General features: G+C 32.5%; 4 protein-coding genes across 8 annotated transcripts; all 4 read right to left on the bottom strand.

Annotated features, from left to right (window-relative positions):
* Positions 1–319: 319 nt before the first annotated feature.
* On the bottom strand, positions 320–2,931 carry LOC107008482. The gene is made up of 4 exons (XM_015207537.2): positions 2,685–2,931; positions 2,190–2,323; positions 1,668–1,948; positions 320–891 (listed from the first exon to the last, which is right to left on the bottom strand). The coding sequence occupies exons 1-4, from the start codon at positions 2,833–2,835 to the stop codon at positions 540–542; spliced, it is 918 nt and encodes a 305-aa protein (XP_015063023.1). The 5' UTR covers positions 2,836–2,931; the 3' UTR covers positions 320–539.
* Positions 2,932–4,799: 1,868 nt separating this feature from the next.
* Positions 4,800–7,554, bottom strand: LOC107007766 (eukaryotic translation initiation factor 4B3). The gene is made up of 2 exons (XM_015206534.2): positions 5,922–7,554; positions 4,800–5,108 (listed from the first exon to the last, which is right to left on the bottom strand). Exons 1-2 carry the CDS (start codon positions 7,130–7,132, stop codon positions 5,051–5,053), a joined length of 1,269 nt encoding a protein of 422 aa, XP_015062020.1. The 5' UTR covers positions 7,133–7,554; the 3' UTR covers positions 4,800–5,050.
* Positions 7,555–8,364: 810 nt separating this feature from the next.
* Positions 8,365–13,671, bottom strand: LOC107026650. Of its 5 annotated transcripts, none has more exons than XR_003574408.1 (6): positions 13,171–13,671; positions 11,424–12,389; positions 10,672–10,782; positions 10,013–10,105; positions 9,732–9,908; positions 8,365–9,039 (listed from the first exon to the last, which is right to left on the bottom strand). XR_003574408.1 is itself a non-coding variant. In XM_027911706.1 (4 exons), the coding sequence occupies exons 1-3, from the start codon at positions 13,250–13,252 to the stop codon at positions 9,781–9,783; spliced, it is 303 nt and encodes a 100-aa protein (XP_027767507.1). In that variant the 5' UTR covers positions 13,253–13,643; the 3' UTR covers positions 8,365–9,039; positions 9,732–9,780. The 5 variants fall into 5 exon arrangements, 1 of the variants encoding a protein (XP_027767507.1); XR_003574406.1 differs by having other exon boundaries at positions 11,424–11,697; positions 13,171–13,631; XR_003574410.1 differs by lacking the exon at positions 9,732–9,908 and having other exon boundaries at positions 11,424–11,697; positions 13,171–13,643.
* A 7,334-nt stretch (positions 13,672–21,005) lies between these two features.
* Positions 21,006–21,826, bottom strand: LOC107026642 (peptidyl-prolyl cis-trans isomerase). The gene has a single exon (XM_015227689.1). It carries the CDS (start codon positions 21,759–21,761, stop codon positions 21,246–21,248), a length of 516 nt encoding a protein of 171 aa, XP_015083175.1. The 5' UTR covers positions 21,762–21,826; the 3' UTR covers positions 21,006–21,245.
* Between the last annotated feature and the right edge of the window lie 395 nt (positions 21,827–22,221).

The raw sequence follows: 22,221 nt of genomic DNA, 5'->3' as shown, positions 1-22,221 counted from the left end.
ATTTTAAGCTTTAAGCCAGTTTAGTTGTATTTGGTGCCCAACAAAATATTTTCTTTAACAAAGTTTTCCTATATTCGAGCCTTGATACGGAGAAAATTTTATTCAGACCCTGCAATGCCTGATTTAAATTTCACGGAAAAAAGAAAAAGTACTCCATAGTTAGCTGTTCATCTTTACTATACCTGATTGCGAACAGAAAATAAAATTGTAATATTGACTTTTTGAAATGGCAAATTGAGCTGGCTAAAGTCTAATGTTGAACAAGCTTATTGTGGGAAAATAAGAGGTATCAAATGAAGTTCCACCGTGAGTCTAGGTATGGAAAATTTCAAAGGAGTTCTTTATTTTCATACTGTAGCAATCAGCAATGATTTTGGGAATCAGTAACATACGATTCCAAAATACTATGATGTACAGAGCAAATGTAGACACAAAGTATACGCCGACAACATATTACTAATTAGAGAGTAATATAAACGTGATTAACTCAACTACAAATCTATTAAAAGTACACCAAGAAATGAAATTAATACTAATAATCACTTGCAAGGATTGAACTTGCAAGTAGTTCTTCCATTTCCAGAATTAGCCCTCAAGAAATTCAAAGCTGTATGCATAACTTGTTGCGTTGATCCCATTAATGCCCAATTCATATGTTGAACAACACTCAATGGATGATATGGAAATTGTACACTGTTATAAGAATTCAAAAGTGCAGTTGTCCCTTCTCTTAACAAAGTTTTATAAGGTTCTCCTCTGCCTTGCATTCCCTCCCATAATGTCATATCAGTTCCATATTTTCTAGCTGCAATTAGGCCAAATACAACACCTACTTTTAAATCTGGATTTATTACTTTCCAGTAGCAGCGGTATTCTGGCATCATCCAGCTCCTGCAGGTAAAAAGAATGTCACATTTCTATATTTAAAAATAATGTAATTTTATCTTCGTGTCAAATCAATCGATCCAAGATTTTTCTGGTGTAAATGTTGTCATTTATGTTAGAAAGTTTGTACTAATTTCTTCATCTGATGTCAATATTTAAACAATGTTATTAGCCCTGTTTCACTATGCTCCACCGACACTGGGGAAATTTTTTTAGTAAGAAGTAGTCAAAGATGTGAATAAATAATTGTCCAGATGTACAGAACATAAAGACAATTTCTTTTTAAAGAGAGTAGTTTGGCTATGCATTTACTGCTACAGTGTAGAAGTTTTTTTTGCATAACTGTGTTCTTAAACGGTCGTAGTAAGGTGTCGTTTGGTAGCTGGTTTGGAGATCAATCATGTATGTATTAAATTATGCATAAGTGGTATTATATTTAGTCGCTAGTTAAGAGGTAAGTTATTCATGTATAAAATTAATAGTGTTTGGTTTGCAATTTAAGAACCTGCATAATTTATAGTATATGTATAAGCTATGAGGAAATCTATGTATAATTTTAACGTGATAGAAGGTGAAATAAGTAAGCCCTTTATAACTAATCACTGCATAAAATAATAAAAATAAATTCTTTAATAACTAATCAAAATATACTTATAACTGTGTAACTTTAACCAACTACCAAAGTGACCTCTATGAGTGTGTTATATTTCATGTTACTAATCTGACTTTATATAAATATCTTTTAGGTGACTTTATAAAAAGAAAAAATGTTAAAAACTTACTGATGTGGGCAAGCTGAAGCATCCAAATAGGGGAAATGAGGCATTGAGGGAGTAGGTGGATATGGAAGTGTTGATGGTGGTGTAGCTGGGGAAACAGGGTTAGGATGTGGCTGTGGGTATGAGAATTTTGGACAGAAAGACATTGGATCTGAAGGCTGAGAAATCAAAGGATCAATTGTGTACATATTCATATCAAACATACTAAATATTAATCTTGGTGACTTCCCTGATCCTCCTCCTGTCCCACATCCTCTTTTCCCTTGCTCATTACTGCTTGTAACCTGTGCAACAATAATAACAAATACGTTTCAATCTCAAACAATCTGAGATCGGTCATATTAATCTTTATTGACAGTATCGCTTCATTTAAGCTCATCCATACTATGCTAATATTATGACCAGTTGATTTCTCAGATGGCACTATGAGAAAGTCAGAGATACATGTATTTATTGAATGATCATCTCAGAAATCAATCTATATTTATGACGGTGCAGAAAAAAAATGAAGTACTTTAGATGAACCTGTGCAACACAGGCACTCAAATCTGGATTTCCATCGAACTTCATGGCAAAACTTCCTAGCCAATTTGTTGTTTCTTCTCCCCATGTTGTCATTTGTCCATTGTTGTCTGGGCATGCCATTGCTACATTTATTCCTACACACAATTTGCACTCAAAAACTTAAGTAACAATGCTAGTAAGAAGAGGATTCTTTCGAGTTTAATCAAGATTCAAGACTGAAAAGGGAGCTTTGATGCAATGTGAAGAGTCTTTGTCATAGATTCAAACAGTGGAAAGTAACTCTTCCAGAAATGTAAGGTAAAATTACGTACAATAAACCCATTGTGATCCAACCCTTTCCCGACCCTATGCACAGCAGGAGCTTTATACACTATGCTGCCCAATAATCAAGATTTTTATAATCCAAGAATATCAAGAAGCAGGACAAAACATTGAAACAGAGTTGATTATAATGTCATATGGGAACTTAAGTAGTAATTAAAAAGTTTTAGTTACCATTTAGAGGATAATCAAAGATAGAGATTTGGCCATCTTTGCATTGGTCACAGAAGACAGTTCCAGAGACCATAGTATAACCATGAATTCCCCGAATGGCTGTTGCAACAATTAGAAAAGCTGTAAAGTAATGTTTTTGTGACCAATCCATGATGTTCTTTTGAGTTCTGATGGCAAGATAAAGATACTTAAGTAGTAGTAGTAAAAGCCAGTAATGGGTTGGTTCCGACTCCAATTTTGAATGTGAATAAAAAAAGCAGGGCAAGAATTTATGAAGCTTAGGTTGAACAGCAACACTCAACTGTATCAATTAATGAGTTTTTTGAAAAAATTGGCAAGTACTCTTTCCTCCGTTTCAAAATAAGTGTTGTTGTAGCTCATTTCATGTTTATTTGAAAAAATGTAAGATATAGTTTACCAAGTTACTCCATATTTTTCTTGAAATTTTTACCACAATTATACAAGGACATAGTTTAAAACAGTTATTGTTATTTTTATCGTGATTTTCTCAACAGATATTTATTTTGGGATAGATGCAGTATATTGGTACGGATATTCATTTAAGACATGGTAAAAATCATTATGATCCAGCTTTTTATCATGCAAACTAAATCAATTTATTGCAATCACCTACCTTTCTTATTTGCCATACTATTTTATGTACAAATGGTACATAATTATAGACATAATTACAAATTAAACTACGTACAACTCTTTTATAATTGTTTTTAATTGAAATGTCAATTTTAAAGATTCTTGATGATCCATTACAACTTCATTGTACAACTACTTTTGGAAGGCATGTAAGAAAATAACAAATTAATTTCTTTTAGGACTTCGATCCAGCGTTGAGAAATGTGGATAATTGTACTTTTAGGACTAAGTAAGACTTTGAGGGACTAACATAGAAATAAAGCTCCCATATTCTACAATACATCATTATTAAGCATTCTTTTAAAAAATAAACCAAGAGTCATATGTCTCATGTGACTAGAATTGCTCATAAGAAAATGAATTATTTATTTAATAATACAAATGTGAAACGAAAGAAAGTTTCAATTACAGCTATGACTTTCAAATTGAAGAAACATAAAGTGTAAATATGCAATAATAATAGACAACATCTTGTTGAGTAATGCAGTTTCCAGTTGAACGTTGACAAACAGAGTAAAAAGCAGGTCCACTTTTGGGTTATATGGTTGATGTGTGTGTAGTAATTGTATAATATCACTTACGGTTGATGGTTAGTCGATTTTTTTTTATTTTTTTTTATAATTTTCAATGTTATTATTACTTATTTTATCATCATATTATTTGTTGTTTGCAATTATCAATATTTTTTTCTATACCTAATTTGGTTTAATTTACTTGAGTTGAGTGCCTATTAATAAAAATCTATCTAAGTTCACAAGATACAAATAAAATTACATACATATCACTTTAATTCGAATTCTACTCGTAAAACTACAGGTGTTGATACATAACATATTAGATAGCCGTCCGAGTCGTGTGGAGCATTCATGAATAACATTAACTAAGAAAACAATAACAATAGAACTACACGTAACACAATGATGTGCTGTCGTACCATGAAAATGTATTAATATTGATAATTAGAGATATTATTACTAAATAGTAATGTAATTAACGTGTCAACACATCGCAAAAGGACCAATCTATCATAGTAGAGAAAATATGTAAGCAGAAGATCGCCACGTATCTTGGATAATGAAAGGACCTATTTCTAAGAATATATTATATAGAAAATCTAGAAATGTTGTCTTAGAAAATGATATGGGAAATACTTGAGAATTAGTTCCAATATAGCTTTAGCTTTATATGTTAGGTGAAATTGTTGCAAATAGTGCTGCTTTAAGAAAATTGAAGTTACAATTCCTTTAGCATAATGTCTTTTGATATAAAAACAGACACTCTATTATAAGATGAAATAAGACTTTAGTATTTCTTAAATTTGAAGTCTAGAAGAAGCAGAAGTGAAGAGATTAGAGGTCAATAAAGATGAATCTTCGTTCCTGTTAGAACTTACAACATCTATTTTCTACTAAGAAGAAGAAGATAACATGATAAGAATAACGGAAGAAGTCCAAAAATAAATTAAGAGTGATCAAAAATCAAAATCTAACAGTCTTTATGCCCTTTTGTTCCACATAAGAATAAGAACAAACAATTTTAAACTGAGTCAACATAAAAAAGGAACAAACATAAATAGCAAAATGATAATGTTTGTAGGTACACAGAAAACAAAACACGTTCTATCAAAATTGCTTCAATGCTTCGCATCACATGAATCTATTTCAAACTCTGAAGGAAACATAGCTCTCATAAACTTTTAACTTCCTTTGGCATCATATTTGTGGCTCACCACCAGACTCAGCAGCAGTTTCATTTACAGTTTCCTCAGCACTACAAAACATGACAAAAATGAGTGTCAGGAACCATGTCATTTAGGTTGTTGCACAATCAGCAAATTATGTAAAACTCAAAGCTGCTGCTCAAACAAAACAAAGGAACAAGAGAAGGTAAACAATAGAGGAAGCTCCCCAGTACACAGCATGAACGACCCAATCCTATCTGACTCCAAGTTGAGTCCTTGCCAGAAAATGCACTACCCAGAAGCAAGAATCAGCACATCAAGCAATTTAAAGCCTCATTCTTTCCATGAGTTTGTACAAAATCATCTATATACATTTTGCACAAACCCCCACTTTATAACCCTAAATTAGGAGGAAGTGCATCCAGTACAAATGTTCCTCTGAGGCCGATACACGGGGAAAACAGAAAGGCAGCTTTTTACTGCATTGCTCAACACCAAGGTTGTTCCCTAAGTCCTACCAATGAGTGTCAGGTCCAAGAGCTGGTTAATAATCTTTCAATATCAAGCAAGCAAATAAAAATTTATAGTCATCCATGGCATTACAACTACACTTGGACTATGTAAATACACGACTACATTATACTTGGTAGTTGGTACACACCATGTTCTAGAATATGGGACTATAGGCAGTTAGATTTAGGGAAATCCAGCAAACAATAAAAGTAAGCTTTACATAACTTGTTAAACCCCTAAACACACAAATATCTATAACCAATCAACTAATCAAAGTATATTCTGCGAATAGCAAGCAGTAATAATCCATGAAATCACACAAAATTAACATTGGTCAGTACACGACAAGAGTTGATAAATCTAGAATCTAACATAAGAATCCATCAGACCTGGAAGGAGGAACTTCATTCAGCTCAGGCTTCCTCCAACTCTTCTCGGTCTTGCCCTCGCGAAAAATCAGCTTCCCGTTAGGACTCCCCCAAGCTTTCTTGGGGATTGGAGCACCATCACTGGACTCAGAAGCCTCCTTTACCTTCAAAGACTCAAGCTTTTGGTCAATCTCCTTCCAATCCTGTCCCTTCTCCTTCAATACCTCCTCTCTTGGTCTAGCTGCCCCAAATGGATTAGCCCCTTTTGGCTTCGCCACAGGGGCAGGGACAGGAGCAGGCACGGGCTCATTACCGTTCTGCTGTCCTTCACTCAATGGCAATGTCCTTGGTTGCAAATTCAACTTTGGCCTACCACCACCAGCAGAAACTCCGTTCTCTTCTCTCTTCTTTCCCCAATTTTCTGAATCCACGCCACCGTTTGAATCGTAACCGCCTCTTCTTTCTCTTAAACTGTCGAATGCACCACCACCAGAGGCAAATCTCCGTCCTCCTTCCTCTTCCTTTCTTTTGGTCCACCGATCCGAATCAGAATCACTACCGTTTGACCCAAAACTCACTCTCCTATCAAATCTTCGACCAGAAGAGGGTACAAAAGCTTTATTCGCAGCCCAATTATCAGATTCATCAGCTTTAGACTGGGAATCGGAGAAAAAACCTCCCCTTTCACCTCTCTCCCCTCTTCTTTCAAAACCATTACCAGCCGATGTTTTCTTAGCTGCACCCCAATCATCAGTCTCGTCAGCACGAGAGGGAGCAATTTCCCTATCGGTATCCCTTCGGAACCCTCCCTGCCTACGAGAATCGTCCGACGAACCCCTCCCCCCTTGCCTGTCGTAACCGTACGATCTGAAACCACCACCAAGTCGAGACTGGTCAAGTTCCTCCGCAGTGCGCTCGCGAGGACCGGTGGGGAGCATCAAGACTTCCTCCGGTGTCAGGCCTTTGGTTGCCGCAGCGGCGGCAGTTTGTGACTGCTTAGCAGCGCTGTAAGTGCTGAACTCCTGAAGGGATAGGGTTTGTGGCTTCTTCTTCTTCGTTTTGGTGGTGGCGACAGCAGCCAAAGATGGAAAATCGGCAAGGCCACCCGCACCGCCGCCATTGGAGTGATTCTCAACCTTCACCGACTCTTCCTTTTGAAGTTCCAACTCGTTCTCCTCCGAATCAAGTGCCCACGCGCCTGGTTTTGCCCACGCGCTCACGGTTGCCGCCATGTTTGCTCTTTGCTATTGCTGTTTGGACTCTTAATCTCTGTGTAGGTTTTTTTTGAGAGAATTCGCTTTCGTTTCAAGCGAAGAAATAGGTTTTTACTAAAGAGGATCTGTCGATTTAATCCAACGGTCAACATACGATAAGAAACGATTTTACGGAATAGATTCGTCTTGATCAACGGTGGAGATTAACTCCTTCATCTGAAAGGAAAAGGACTTTGCGTTGATTATATAGATTTTTTAATTGTTTATTCAAGACGTGTAAATGTGTAATTGTAGACCACAAATATTGCATTCCATATCTTCTTGCTGTAATAATAACTAAGAAATTACAGGTAATCCTCATAATAATTTATTGATGACTAGAAAATAAAGAGGAAAAGGAAAACCAACAAGTAGAAACACTTGAAAGAATTAAAAGGAGTATTATGAAAAGAAAAAAAAAGGAGATTGTGAGAGCTTATACGAAGATTTATCATGAATTGATAAATTTTAACGTTCAGAATAATAGATTATTTTTATATCGATTTAAGATAGATAATATAAATAAGATTATACCAATTGAGTTTAAGTAAGAGATTTAATGGTTTTTTAAATTCCTTACTAATAATTTTGTCAAGCTTATCCTAATTTGTTGAGTATCTTGTTACTTTTTCCTAACTAAAAATTATTAAATTGAATTTCACAAATATTAAATAGAGTCTAATACATTTTGATAGTAATCGCAAAACGTTCTCTAATCTTAACATCAAAAGAGAGTTACTAATTATGATTAAGTCCTAAAAATATCAATTACAAGGAAAAATAGTAATTGTCTACCTATGAATAACTTGGGTTATTTGATCATCTATTTATGTTCATACGGTGTGACACAAAAATGCGCTTTTTAATTTGATTTTATTTTATAAGTCATTTCTTACAAGTGCAACAAAACAAAAAAAGCATAATACATAAAAATGTGTTTTAACTTAGTTTCATTTTATATTTATGTTCTTTAATTTTGTGTGTGCGCACAACTAAACACTAAAATTGATTTTAAAGTTGAACAAGTGAACGAATGAGTCTTACATGGCATAGAACATGTAGGACCTTCACCTACTATGCAAATTGTCATGTAAAATGTCACATTATGTCTATTTATATAATTTTATACAAATTTAAGTGTCTATTTGTGCACATTCAAAATTGAAAGACATAAATATAAAATAAAATCAAGGTAAGGTAATATTTATGTATTATACCGAAAAAATTGGCCCCATTAGCTTTTTAGCTAAATTTGTCTACAAAGGGAATAATTCTTCCAATTACTCTTAGATGTGAAAATGAGCTCACCATACAAACATGAAACAAATTTTAAAGAATGGTGGGTCATTACCCGTCAATAAACAGGCCAGATTTCCATATCATGAAATCCTCAGATAATAAATGATCTAACTTACTGCTGCAACCTTCTTCACTATGTTATATACTCACACTATAAAACTCATAATATGTTGCAACAATTTGGTGGCACAATAAATTACAACATGAATCAATTAAAATTCTCTGCACAACCAACTGAATGAAGAGACATCATCGAGTATGTACAAACCTCAAATTTGAACAACAGCTCTCAAATTTGAACAACGCCAAGCTTCAGTTACAAGGTGACTTTGACTCAATAGCCTTCCCCAAAATTGTGCTTGTACCAGAACTTGCCTCCTAGTTGTAAAGCTCAACATTGCAGTGCTTTCGCAAGAATGCTCACAAATTAAGCATCAGTTGTGGATACAATTTCAACTTTTGCAGTCAAAATGTAGAATGTATATCAACGAGATGATATCAGCAGAAATAGTTTGAATCATTCAACATTATGTAATGTCCATCCTCCAAAGCTTTTATATCTTTTCCATCATACCACGATACATTTCCTGCATAAACTAATGTATTATAAGCACAAACTTACAATACTTTTGAGGCGTATAAATATATTGAGGCTTCAATTTGGAGTTCCAAGTCTAGCTTCTGCAGAAGTATCTCTAAGAACATTAAGTATACTCCAGACCTGAACTTATACGGAAAGTTCTACAACATCAAAATTAATGCCAGAAAGTACTTAAAAGTTTCTGTGAATCACTAGCTCAAGGGAGTCATCTGTCCCAATGTCAATAAAAGGATGCTAATGTGTTACATGATGGAAACACATGCTCTTTTAAAATGTTTAACCGTAGAACCAAGTACCCAAAATTAGAAGAGCATGTGCACTAATTAAGAAAAATTTGGAGCAGTTAACCTCACTGTTTCACCATATGTTGCACTGTAAAAATGTGTGCTCCTTTGGTGGTCTGCCCCATATCGAAATGGAATAATTGTTGTGAAAGGTCAAGTAAAATTAGATGGATTACAAGTTTGATTATTTTATTTGTGTTCCTTACCGTCTTATTGAAATCAGGTCAACACAAAGTAACCAAATTTAGAAGGTTCATAGAAACTAAGTAGTCAAATTGACCCAAAATAGGATAATTACACCCTCAACATATGTTTTTAGGTATTGCAGACATACAGATCCAATGCCATACATTTTAAAAGATTTTAGACTGCATGATATCAAGGATATACATACATCAAGATGAGAGACAGACGATTCATATAGCTGGGTAGCAGGTACATGCTTAATTTTTACTTGGTGGATTTGTTGGTTCTTGTTCTCTAGTCAGATGGAGTAAAATTATTCCCGAAAGAACTGTGATAAATCCACAGATATCAGATACGATACTACTACATCTTGCCCAGTCCAGTCCTGCAAAGAAATATAACAAAGCAAATGACAGGTTCAAAGCCTTTACTCGGTGTGCATATTGATAGAGGACCACAACAAAGGATAGCTTCAGATTGATAACATACCTTGAACATTATTGTGCTTGCGATGATGGTCAAAGTGGTGAACATTACAGAATATATTGGAGAAACAATTGCAGCATTGAATGTATCCAGTGCCTATCAAAATGATGCATAAATGTTAGCATGCACTGCCCATTTACTACACTTTGTAATGGTCAAGGAGCATGCACTGCCCATTTACTGCACTTTGCAATGGTCAAAGAGCATCTCAAGGTTCATGTAATAAGGAAAATTTGAATATGAAGTTCTTTGCAAGATTCTCAACCAGAGCACTTGTTTCAGATATTAAAAACGCTCATATATCAAGCACACACAACAAAGAGCAACAAGTTTATTGCCAAATCACAAAAGTTGAAACACAGATAGAATGAAAAGACTTGGCAAATATTGTTGCATAGTTGGTATCAAGTATTGATTCTCTATTTCTGCAATAATTGATACCATTACATGGATATTGTAAAGCCAAATAACTACAATGGGAGTAACATTCAAATTCAGAGAAATTGACATCATATATACACATTATGTATGGTCTGAACTAGTCCTGATTATAAGCATTCGTTTTAGAGAATTGGAAATTCACGCTAGGAAAGGCAATGGAAATGACTTATGAGATGGATTACAGCAGATCTCAGTCAAGCTGGAAAGTATTATGTCATTACCCTGTTTAGATAATTTAACTGCGTGAAGACGAAGATTACTGCAACAGCTAGAAAAAACCAAGTCTGCGGATAGGCAATCTATCTAATTCCTTTAGCCTTTATGCTGACGACCTGCAAATTCAATAAATTAATAGAAAGCCACAGAAACATCTTGATGGGCTAGGAAAGTGTTCACATCTGCAAAGATGTATTATGTCCAAAAAGAACGTAATGTACAAATTCTACGTAGGAATATAGATGATGACTAGAAGAAGTCTAGAAGAAACCATAATTATTGTAAGTGCACCCATTAAGGAACATATTCCCAAATATATCAGCATGTTTGTCCATAACGAGGTTCATAATGAAACATCAAAGCTGCTACTATGAATATTGTTGCTGCCACATAAATTACAAATGTTGCAGACAAAATTAGGAGGAAAAATTCATAATGAGCTCAACGGAAAGAAAAATCATAACCTATAGCAAGATAAACAGGAAAAAACACTAAAAGTACAGACCTAATTGAATTGCTAAAATCCAGATTTATCGTACAGAACTTGGCATATGCTCTTGAGGTGCATGTATAACCATTACCACAGATCCTACTATGCATAATATGCATCCCACTACACCTAATTGTTGTAGTCGTTCCCTCAAAATAAAATGTGTCAAGACAGCACTATTCAGATTTACCAAGGTTAGTTATGGAAACATCAGCAGGAGTTCCTTGCCAGAGTTTCAAAACAGCACATAAGAGTTCAAAATCTCACCTGATAATTATACTCAACACACCAAGTTGGGTCACAAGAATTGCTGGAGCATAAATATAGGCCACAAAATTGGAAACCTCCCCAACAATCATTGCATATCCAAATCCAAATGTCATTAAGACCCCAACGATACTAATGCATATTTATCCTGAATGAAGTTAACTCGTGGAAACTGTTGGGTTTAGCACAGGAAATAACAATCACAACTCATGATCCACTTGTAATCATGCCTGCCCACCAAAGGGGTTCAACAAATAGGTATAGCCTCCAACTCCTGCAGTGAAGATCACAGTCCCCAAATAACTGTTTAACCCGGCGTATTGAAGTTGACAAAGAATACAATAAGGAAAAAGGATATGAAAGAAAATGTTAAAGTTATTTTGCCAATTAAATACTAAACAGAAAATTGACACGCTAGACTGCAGTTTGATAAACAAAATAGTATAAACTTTCAAGCAAAATATGCTCCGCTTCATGTACAGCTAATACTCCTTGTGAACTCATAAGTACTTCATTAATAAATACTTCTGCGTTCACTAAATGTCCAACCGAAAATGGTTCTTCTCATATTATGTATTGATTGGCAAGATCATGAATGAGAATAGAAGTTGTGCAAACTGGCGTTGCAAAATTTAATCAGCTAGAAAACTAAGTATTACTTATTCATCTTTCTAGTCATGGTTTAAATTAAAGTAACTGACAATGAGGTTAGAACCATGAATGTCAAGAACCCAATTCGCCTATTCACATCATGTAATTGTTAACAGAAAGAGAATGGACCTAATGGGGTTAGAAACACAGCACGAAAACATTAAGATAAATAGTTTTCCTTTAGACCTCATATTTGATATTTTAGCATTTCCTGTCCATTTCCAAAAAAATGGATTACTCGATTTTCTCTTTTCTTTTCATGTGTTGCATCCCCCACTGAATTTATGTTTCCAACACATGCCTGAACAGTAATACCTGACAGAAAGTGATCCTTAATGAAATTGAATCCACCACCGAAATGAGCAAAATCCTAGTAAACTTAAATCTAGTTGTATGTCAGTAGCACTGTTTATCAGACGGTATCTACCCACTCAAACAAGGAACAATGAACTATCTTAAAAAAGATTGCCTTGATCAATCAAAGTAGAACCAACATAAATACAACAAATTGAACAGTTCACCCTATATTGAAGATATACATTGTCATAACAATGCTTAGGAATTAAGTACTATATAGAATAAAAACAAATATCAAATAATGAATTATAAATGCAGCACACTCTTTCACTAATATAATTTTGCCCATGTGAGTTTCACAAAGCATATATGGTCCTAAGCCATGATAAAGAAAGCGAGATGGTCAGTGTAAAGTAATCCGACTATAATGAATCTTTTGAATATCGAACAGGCCTCAATTAAGAGGAATGACTATGGCGGTTCATAAGTCAAACAATTCACAGTTGATGGATACATTATATCACTAATATCACACATTGAAGGAGTTCATAAGTCAGATAATTCGCAATCAATTGATACATTATTTCACTAATATAACACATAGAGCAGTTTTCCAACTAAATTCCATCATTAATTGCTAGAATTGTGCATCCATACAAGCACTGCAACTTTAATCCATGAGCAATAAATGAAAAATCAAGCAAGCGAACAGATTTTCCGAATTCAATCAACAGTAAATTGACCAATAAATCGAAGTTAAGATGTAGTAGAGAGAGTTTTTTTTTTATTATTTTCAGACCTGCTCGAGTGCCAACAGCAGCACGCATGAAACTTTTCTTCTTCAATATAAAACTTGTTCCAATAAACAAGCTTGAAACCATTGCTAAAACTAAACTAGTTGCGTTCTCCCAATAACCAATATCCTTACTTCTTCAATATATGTATATACACACAATCAATCAATCTGTACGAATAATCTCCGCTATACCTTTCTTCTCCTGTATACGGTCAAAAATGTGAACATATATAGAACCTGAAAGAACGTTAGTTTCACAAAATTCGAATTGGGAGAGGGAGATCTGAAACGGTTGAAGAACAAATTAAACTATAATTTCAGAGAATTCTCTTTCTCTTCTCCCTCCAATAACCCAAACTTATCTTCCGCTGTAAGCTTTTTCCTCCTCCTCCTCCTCCAAAGTTTTACTGTAACGCGGGGAATCTTAACGTCGTTAATATGAGCTTTGGGAAAATGATCAGATAACGGTAACGAGTCTAACGAAGAAAACCACGTCAGCAGATAAACAAAAAGGGTGTAAGCTTTGACCCAACTGACCCTAATCAGGCTGTTGCCGCCGCTTATGAAAAAATTACATAAAATTACGCAAGTGAAGGTCTTTTATTTAATAATTATCATTTTTAAGTATATTTTTAATTTATTATTATTTTTGTCAATTTTTAGCAATACTTACTTAAAATAATTTTATACATATTTAATACATTTATAAGATAACACTAATTCATAATGCAAGCTTCAGCTTAAAAAATTTCATAAAACTTACATATGTCATACAGATGAAGCATAATTATTTTTAACACACATTTAATTTTTTTTCTCAACACTTATAATTCTTATGTAATACAAATAAAATATACGTAGTATTTTTAACACACATTTGGTAGTGATATATAACTAGAAAATTTCATAACAATTCATACATAAGGCCATGTGTTAATACTTAATTAGAAGACAAAAGAAATGATCCAAATTCTTATAGCAAAGTAATCAAATTCTAAAAATACTAAAAAAAATTCTTTATAATAAGGCGTAACATTTTTGCAAGTCTTCATATTGTGATCTTGTTGTCCACAGTTTATGTTGAGTGTATCTCTTTTAAAACATAATTACTTATTTTAAATATACTTTTTAATTCGTAAACTACATAAAATTTGTATCAATAATTAAATCTTGAATTAAAAATATATTACACTCATATGAAAGTTGAATTAGAAGTGAATTAAACATGTACGCAAAATGTAGCAAACAAAAGAGCACTACGCAATTTGTAAATTGAATAAATTTTGTATTAATAATAAATTAAACAAGTAATTCAATCATAACAAATCAACCAATAAGCTGCAAAATGAATTAACTTGTATTAAAAGTGCATTATACAAATATTAAAGTTGAATTAGAAGAGGGAATTATGCATGGATAAAAAATATAACTAATAAAACACCTGACAATGATCTATAGAGTGAATTAAGCTTATATCAATAATGAATTAAACGAGTAATCTAATAGTAACGTATAATAAACTACAAATGAATTAAATTTGCGTTAAAAGTGTATTACACAATATTAAAATTGAATTAGAAGAGAAAATTAACAATGAACAACGTAACTAACGAAAGACGAGACATTAATTTATAGACTGAATTATACTTGTATTATTCATGAATAAATTATGTATTATAAGTGTCTGATAAATTACTTTGGTTTGTATCTCTAAGAAGATGAGTGATGTTTGCAATATATATTGTGCATATGTTATAAATGTATTACAAGTTTTTACTTAAATTATTTTGGTTACTATCACTATAAGGAGTGAAATTATAATATGTATTATAAATTTATTATTAATGATTTTAATACAATTTCAACACAATTATAAAACATATCTAATACAATTTTAATACAATTATAAAACATATCTAATACAACTTTAATACAATTGAGATATAGTTCCATAAATTTCACTTTTTTCGAATTATAAGCTAATATTTCTCCTAAAATCAATTATAAATTTAAACAAACCCTCTTAAAATTGACATATAAACTCCAAACGACATTATCCATTATTTGTAGGAACAACCTATAAAAAATTAATCATCAAATTCGTAAAATTCAAATAATTAATTTAAAATTTGAAGCTTTATAATGACCATCAATGATGAACTATTGCGTCAGTAATTTTAAAGATTTGTAATTTCTGCTTAAAAACGTGGTTTTTGTACAAATTTATGATCTTTCTATTCCTCTTTTCATCTTATTTTTGAATAAAAATAGTGTCATATGGGCAAAACTTGATTTGAGGATGATTATTTAGATGAGAAGTTCAAAGAAGAAGAAAAAAAAAACAGATGGAAGATGAATAAAGTTAGAGGAAGTGACGAAAAAAATAGAAGAGTAAAAAAGAGAGAGAAATAAGAAGCAGGAGAATAAAAAGAAAGAAAGAGACGAAGAAGCAAAAGAGGAAAAAAAAAGAAGAGGAAAAAGAGTTGAGAAAGAGGTGAAGAAGAGAAGAGAGAAAAACTAAAGAGGAAAAAGCGCTGAAAAAGTGGCAAAGACGGTACAATCTTTATATTTCAAAAAAAAAATAATTATATTTAGTTAAAAAAATTATATTGACATAGATGGTAAATATTTTTATTATATAGCATATTTATGTGATTTACCCTACTCTCTTTCCTATTAATGTGCTATTTCTTCACTATTTGATTTAATTAAATTAAATTTTTAATTACATACTTTAAAATGGAGCAACAAAATTAACCATATCTAAATATGTTTACAGATCAAACTCCTTCGTGAAATTGTGATTCAAAATTTATATCATTTCATCTTAATTCATTTTTATGATATAGAATCTTTTACAATAAAATCTAAATGATGATTAATTACGAGACAAAATCATGATACATGTTTATTATTCTATTTTAATTCACTTTCATGATATAGAATATTTTATAATTAGTTTTTTAATAAATTTTAATCGGCTAAGTTAACAAACTTAATAAGGACTGAAATACATTATTTATTTACTTTTAGACGTTTTCTTTTTTAGGGGGGATGAAATGAGATTTAGGAGGTTTAAATCCTCGCTACTATGATAAAGATGTGGCGACACTCTCTTATAACTGTATGGTAAAGATAAAAAAATTAACTAATTATGAAATTAATATATTATTTTCGTTAGAATCATCTCTAATCTAATTTAGATAATTCATTTAGTTCGAATAAATCAATCTTTATACATATAATAATGAAAACTTAAGTATACAGTGTATACACTATCGCAAATGGGCGACATTTTGACTAGTCCACAGACAGTAAGTCTAATACTTAAAAAGACTCATCTTTTAAACATTTTAGAAAAGAAAAAGAATCCATTTTTGTTCTTTCTATTTTGTGGAGTAGAATTAATCTCTGCTATATTTTTATTATATATAGAAAGTATTTTTTGGTGGAAAGACAAGCATAAAAATAAATGTGTATGAAAAAGCGATAGCACAAGAAATTCAAGTCAAAACTTTCTTTTCTGTTTGAACCAAGAGAAGATAAAATAATGCAACAATAAAATAGTTTGGGCAGCAAACGAATCAACCAAGCAAGAAAAAATAAATTAACACAAGAGACGTCAAATTTAACGTGAAAAACTTTTTCGATGTAAAGAGTAAAAATTACAAGACCAAAGCTCCATAATAATCAACAAGAGTTACAAAAGTGTCCTCCAAAATGGTCACCAACAATAATGAGCAACACAACTACAAGATAGCATCAAAAAATAAAGAAATAAGATAAGCAAAAACACCAAACGTAGCTACTGTTCACAAACTAAAATCTGGAGCTACACCGCTCCAAATCACCCTCTCTCAGTTCCAAATCAAAGATTAAGTTGAAAGGAACACGCTGTCCAAATATTAGCTCAATCAGACAAGAAACAAAGAGGAAATCGCGATATGAAAATGGATGCTACTCTCAATCTCTTGTGATTCTTCTCCAATAAGACTTAAAAGAAAATCTTACATATGCACCATAATCTTGGGCTTATGCAAAAATGGGCTAGTTAAATTTGGACTAAATTTATCCAAAAAAAAAGGATAATTGTATAGAATAGCAAACTAATAATGTAAAATAAATACAGTAGCTACCGTTTGATTTATTTGTGTTCCTTAGCAAACAATCTGATTTATTTGTTTTCCTTAGCAAACTGTTTGCCAGTGTCGCTTGCCTCTCTCGCTTTATACAATATAATTGTATAAATTGTATTTCTGTTTGTATAAAGCGAGAGAAAATTGTATTTACACATGCAAATACATATATCTCCGTCCTATACACTTATAACTATACAATACAAATATTTCTCTTCCCAGGTCACTTTTGTCGTTCTCTCTTTCTCGTTTTATACAATTCGAGTATAACTTCTCTCTTTCTCGTTTCATACAATTAAATTCAATTGTATATTTCCTGCCCAAGTCTCTTTTGTCTTTCTCTTTCTCGTTTCATACAATTCGATTCAATTGTATATTCCCTGCCCAAGTCTCTTTTGTCTTTCTCTCTTTCTCGTTTTGTACATATTCAAATTGTATATAATTTCTCTCTTTCTTGTTTTATACAATTCGATTCAATTGTATACAAATCTAAAGAGGAACCAACGAATTATACAATTACTTGTTTGTATATATGTATAGCGAAATGAGCATAACTTTTAGTTGTATATATATAGCAAATTATACATTTATATATTTATCATGGAGCGCAATTATGCAAACTTTGCTATAACATACAAATTTAAATTTGTGTTTGCTATATGTGAAAGTTGCCAAAAAAAATAATAATGGAATTCTCAAAACCTTAGACTTTATTTCCACATAAAAAGAAAAAAAAAAAAGGCCCAACACGTTTATCATTCAATTGGCCCAAATGTACACCTTCGCTATTATTATTTTATTTTGTTCTTCTTCCCCCACTACTTTGCAGTTGAAGTTCACACAAAAATCATTCATCAAGAAACCCCAAATTTCAAATATGAACTCCCCTATGTGTTCTTGAGCTTTTGTAAAATATTCACTTAAAACAAAGTTCGTTTCTAGAAAATTAACCTCAAATTTCGAGCTCCATTAATTGCGTGTAGCTTAAGGATCAAATTTCACAATTAAACGAACAATATTTTTTCAACAAGAAATTCTCACCTTCAACCAAAAAAATCCATTCAATCTACTTCTTAGCTAAATCTTCAAATGAAAATTAAAATTTTAATACATAAACATTAATAGTTCATCATATGGGTCTAATTTGTTTAGTGGATCGGGTCATGCGAAAAACAAAAGCAAGTAAATTAGATTATTTTAAGTGAAATCAAAATTATTATTTTTTAGTGATATCGAGAACACAAATAGCCATATATATTATATAAAATTACACACAAAGCTAATAATAGATGAAAATAAAAATCCTCAAGAAATAAAGAATTAACTTCCACTGAATCCAATAATGTTCTCCGAGGTTAAGGACCACTTGTTTCCACCAACAATTTCAAAGTAAATAACCATTATTGTCAATAGTGGGGGAAACGAATAATTTTTATTTGGGATCTTATATTTTTAACTTTAATATATACAAACATAAAATTGCAAAACTTAATTATTAAAACCAGTTATGAAATCGTAGCGAAGTTGAAAAGCATAAATTTTAAATTATGACAGGCCTCCGATTATATATTCTCACTTTATTATTATCAATGAATGTGGTAGGAAAAAATACTACTACAATTCAAAAGCTGTCCACTTACCATTTACGAATGAATTCCTTTTAAAACATAGAATCCAATCATTTCAAATTTTGAAGATGATGCTAGGACACATGGCCACTTATATATGGTCTTAAAAAGAAGGAACCTTAAGAATAATTAAATCCCCTAAATGACTACTAAAGTTCAATCTAGCATTGACTATTTTTCTCAAAAGGTCAAGAATATTAATACAACAAAATGTACGCCATTGCCGCATTTTCAAATGGAATCATTTTGTTATTCGGTAAAAAATAGTCGATCATTATTACTAAATAGCCTGATTTTGCCTTTATGGGCTAATAAATTAAAGTTGAAGGGCAAATGCGAATGAAGTTCACAAACACTGATAAATTGAGATATTACATAATATTCTTATTAACTATAGTAGATGACCCTCTAAACTGGTCGTGATATTTCATGTGACCACCTTATACTATATATTTCTTCTGATCCTATTTAGTTGTTTATTTTAAAAGTGACACATACCAATAGTTATCATAGGCTAGTTACAATTTTATCTTTATAGTACAATTTATAATTTCAAAATAAATTCACTCAAGATAACTAATCAATGCTCTTGGAAGGAAGTTCATAAGTTTATTTACAGTACTTATGACAAAGATAACTAATCAATGCTCTTGGAAGGAATTAAAGTAAAATAAATTGGAGGAAAATAAAAAGTATGCATTACAACTTAGTAGTACTAAAAAAATTTTAAAATTAAATAAGATCATATTAAAAAAAATTATTTTTTTTAATTTGTTAAAATATACAAATAAATAGAAACAAATATAAAAGAAAATATAGAAAAGTAAATAAGGACCAACGTATATACTAAAATTGGGTTATGAGGACAAGTTAATCATTCTTAAGTGAGCTCTAGCTCCTAAAATTTCCAATAGGAGTAATAAACTCACAGTGGAATTTTACTTTATTTAAATTTTTGATCGGCAAGAAAAATAAAAATAGAAAAGATGTTTAGCACGGAACTCAACAAAGTGAAGTGACTTTAACACAAATGTGTTAGCATATCATATAGTACTCCCAATATCCTATTCCATTCAAACAATAATGAAAATTTTAAAATATTTATCAAATCAACTTTTAAAAAAGTAAATTCATTTTTCTTTCTTCTTATAAAATGTATTAGATAGTATTTTTAAAAATAAAGTGGGACAAGAAAAGGTGAAAAAAGAATTATACCTTTATATACTTACAATATAAGAAAATATGATATTCTTTTTGGCACAGACCAAAAACAAAATGATATGACATTTTTTTGACACAGACCAAAAAAGAAATGATGTCACGTAAAACGAAACGGAGAGAGTAATATTTATGGTTTTTTTTAGCATATTATTCAGAGTAAAAGTCTTTAAATATAAATTTATCTTTTGAATGTAGATAACAAGGTACAAGCTAATTAGCAAAACTTTTTTCCTCTACAAAAATTAATGCGGATGTTCTTTTCGAAATAAATCAGCGTTATGTCTTTTAGTAGCCGTTCTTATTGTGATCTAAACGAGTCACATAAATTATAATTTGATACAAGAATGTGTAATCTTTTCAAAATAAGCAAACATAAAAATTGTTCAAAACTGTATTTACCATTCAAATGAGCTACACGCAGTTAAACGAATCACACACACTCCAGTGTTCCTAAAAGATAAATACTAACTTGTGTTAAACCCCACACCCAACACATGGAAGTGACAATTTTTTTGGTATTGGGTTAGTTTTGGAAGGGGTCGAATATTATTTTTGGGGATTAGTAAACTAACTTTTCTTCTTAAGCAAATTAAGAAAACCTTAATTAATAGTACGCTGTTCGGTGGTGCGCCACAAGAATCACCGCTCAATTTGATCCACATATACCACAAATTTAAAATATCGGAATTAGATTCGGATAGGACCCACAATTGAGAGGGAGGAATACATTCAATTCACGTAAACCACACCCCGGTCAACACACTGTCACATCTTTATCGGCCAAAAAGAAAACAACAAAATGATGACTTAGTTCAGCACAAAAGTATGACGACATTCAACCAAAATTTGGAGATTAAGCAACAAAATCGAGATTAGCATTAGCAAGACTATGAGCATCTTATTTAATTGTAGTCTTAAGATTAAACATAAACCGGTAGAAGCAACACAACAACCAATTACGGTTAACCCTAGAACTCGACCCGACACGACCCGACCAAAGCAGTAAAGATAGTTTATAATTAAAAACAAAGCCTAAAACGGCGACTCAAATACATAAAAGACTGATAAAACTAGATCATCATCATCATCAGATCTAGAGTTGACCGCAGTCAGCAATAACCACAGGCTTGGAGCACCTTCCAGAGCTAGATCCAACAGCCTCTGCCTTCTTAATCACATCCATGCCTTCAACAACTTGACCAAACACGACGTGCTTTCCGTTGAGCCACTCAGTCTTAGCGGTACAGATGAAAAACTGAGAACCGTTGGTTCCAGGTCCAGCATTAGCCATGGAGAGGATTCCAGGGCCGGTGTGCTTCTTAACGAAGTTCTCATCGTTGAATTTGGCTCCATAGATCGACTCTCCTCCGGTTCCGTTTCCGGCGGTGAAATCACCTCCCTGACACATGAACCCTGGGATCACACGGTGGAAGGTTGAGCCCTTGTAGTGCAAAGGCTTCCCCATCCTTCCAACACCTTTCTCACCGGTACAAAGAGCTCGGAAGTTCTCAGCGGTTTTGGGAGTGGTATCGGCGAAGAGCTCCATCACCACACGGCCTGCTGGTGCACCACCGATGGTAAGGTCAAAGAAAACCTTTGGATTTGCCATTTCTCTCTAGACTAGATGTTTCTCAAACTTACAAGATGGTACGATTTGTGCTTAGGGTTTAAGCGAGACGGAATATTATATAGGAAAATGTGAACACGGATAACTTCTGAAAAAATAATCACCACCGTATGATTGGACAGGTGTCAGGATCTTGGAGAGTCTGGTAGAGGACGGACTTGAGTTAAAAGTCACCATGGTTGGTGAAAAAGTTACCATAGTTAGCTATAGAAATGGCTAATCACGTGATATATGCGTCACTGATGCTAATGGGCCGTTTTTAAGGCGGCAATATCTACAAGCCCATGTTTTTTCTGTGCAATATCTACAGGCCCATTATTTTGGGCAACTGAACATGTCTCTTTTTCTGGTAAAGCTCTCTTCTTAATTTGTGCATGAATTCCCATGCTTCTCCACTTCCTTATTTTTTTTATCCATCTGCTTTGAATTGTTGTTACTTGAG

This window comes from Solanum pennellii, chromosome 1 (assembly GCF_001406875.1).
Source record: "Solanum pennellii chromosome 1, SPENNV200".
Lineage (NCBI taxonomy): Eukaryota > Viridiplantae > Streptophyta > Magnoliopsida > Solanales > Solanaceae > Solanum > Solanum pennellii.
The sequence above is the reverse complement of the archived record's forward strand: the minus strand, read 5'-3'. Positions and strand labels throughout refer to the sequence as shown.

What these genes read in the sequence shown, in the direction of transcription:
- LOC107008482 (XM_015207537.2), bottom strand. Translation starts at nt 2,835, where the DNA reads ATGGATTGGTCACAAAAACATTACTTTACAGCTTTTCTAATTGTTGCA. An exon ending in CTTTGATTATCCTCTAAATG is followed by an intron (nt 2,324 to 2,684) that starts GTAACTAAAACT and finishes AATTGTGTGTAG; the next exon opens with GAATAAATGTAGCAATGGCA. An exon ending in TGAGTGCCTGTGTTGCACAG is followed by an intron (nt 1,949 to 2,189) that starts GTTCATCTAAAG and finishes ATTGTTGCACAG; the next exon opens with GTTACAAGCAGTAATGAGCA.
- LOC107007766 (XM_015206534.2), bottom strand. Translation starts at nt 7,132, where the DNA reads ATGGCGGCAACCGTGAGCGCGTGGGCAAAACCAGGCGCGTGGGCACTT. An exon ending in AATGAAGTTCCTCCTTCCAG is followed by an intron (nt 5,109 to 5,921) that starts GTCTGATGGATT and finishes CATGTTTTGTAG; the next exon opens with TGCTGAGGAAACTGTAAATG.
- LOC107026650 (XM_027911706.1), bottom strand. Translation starts at nt 13,252, where the DNA reads ATGGTTTCAAGCTTGTTTATTGGAACAAGTTTTATATTGAAGAAGAAA. An exon ending in TGCTGTTGGCACTCGAGCAG is followed by an intron (nt 10,106 to 13,170) that starts GTCTGAAAATAA and finishes TCATTTTGATAG; the next exon opens with GCACTGGATACATTCAATGC. An exon ending in CAAGCACAATAATGTTCAAG is followed by an intron (nt 9,909 to 10,012) that starts GTATGTTATCAA and finishes ATTTCTTTGCAG; the next exon opens with GACTGGACTGGGCAAGATGT.
- LOC107026642 (XM_015227689.1), bottom strand. Translation starts at nt 21,761, where the DNA reads ATGGCAAATCCAAAGGTTTTCTTTGACCTTACCATCGGTGGTGCACCA.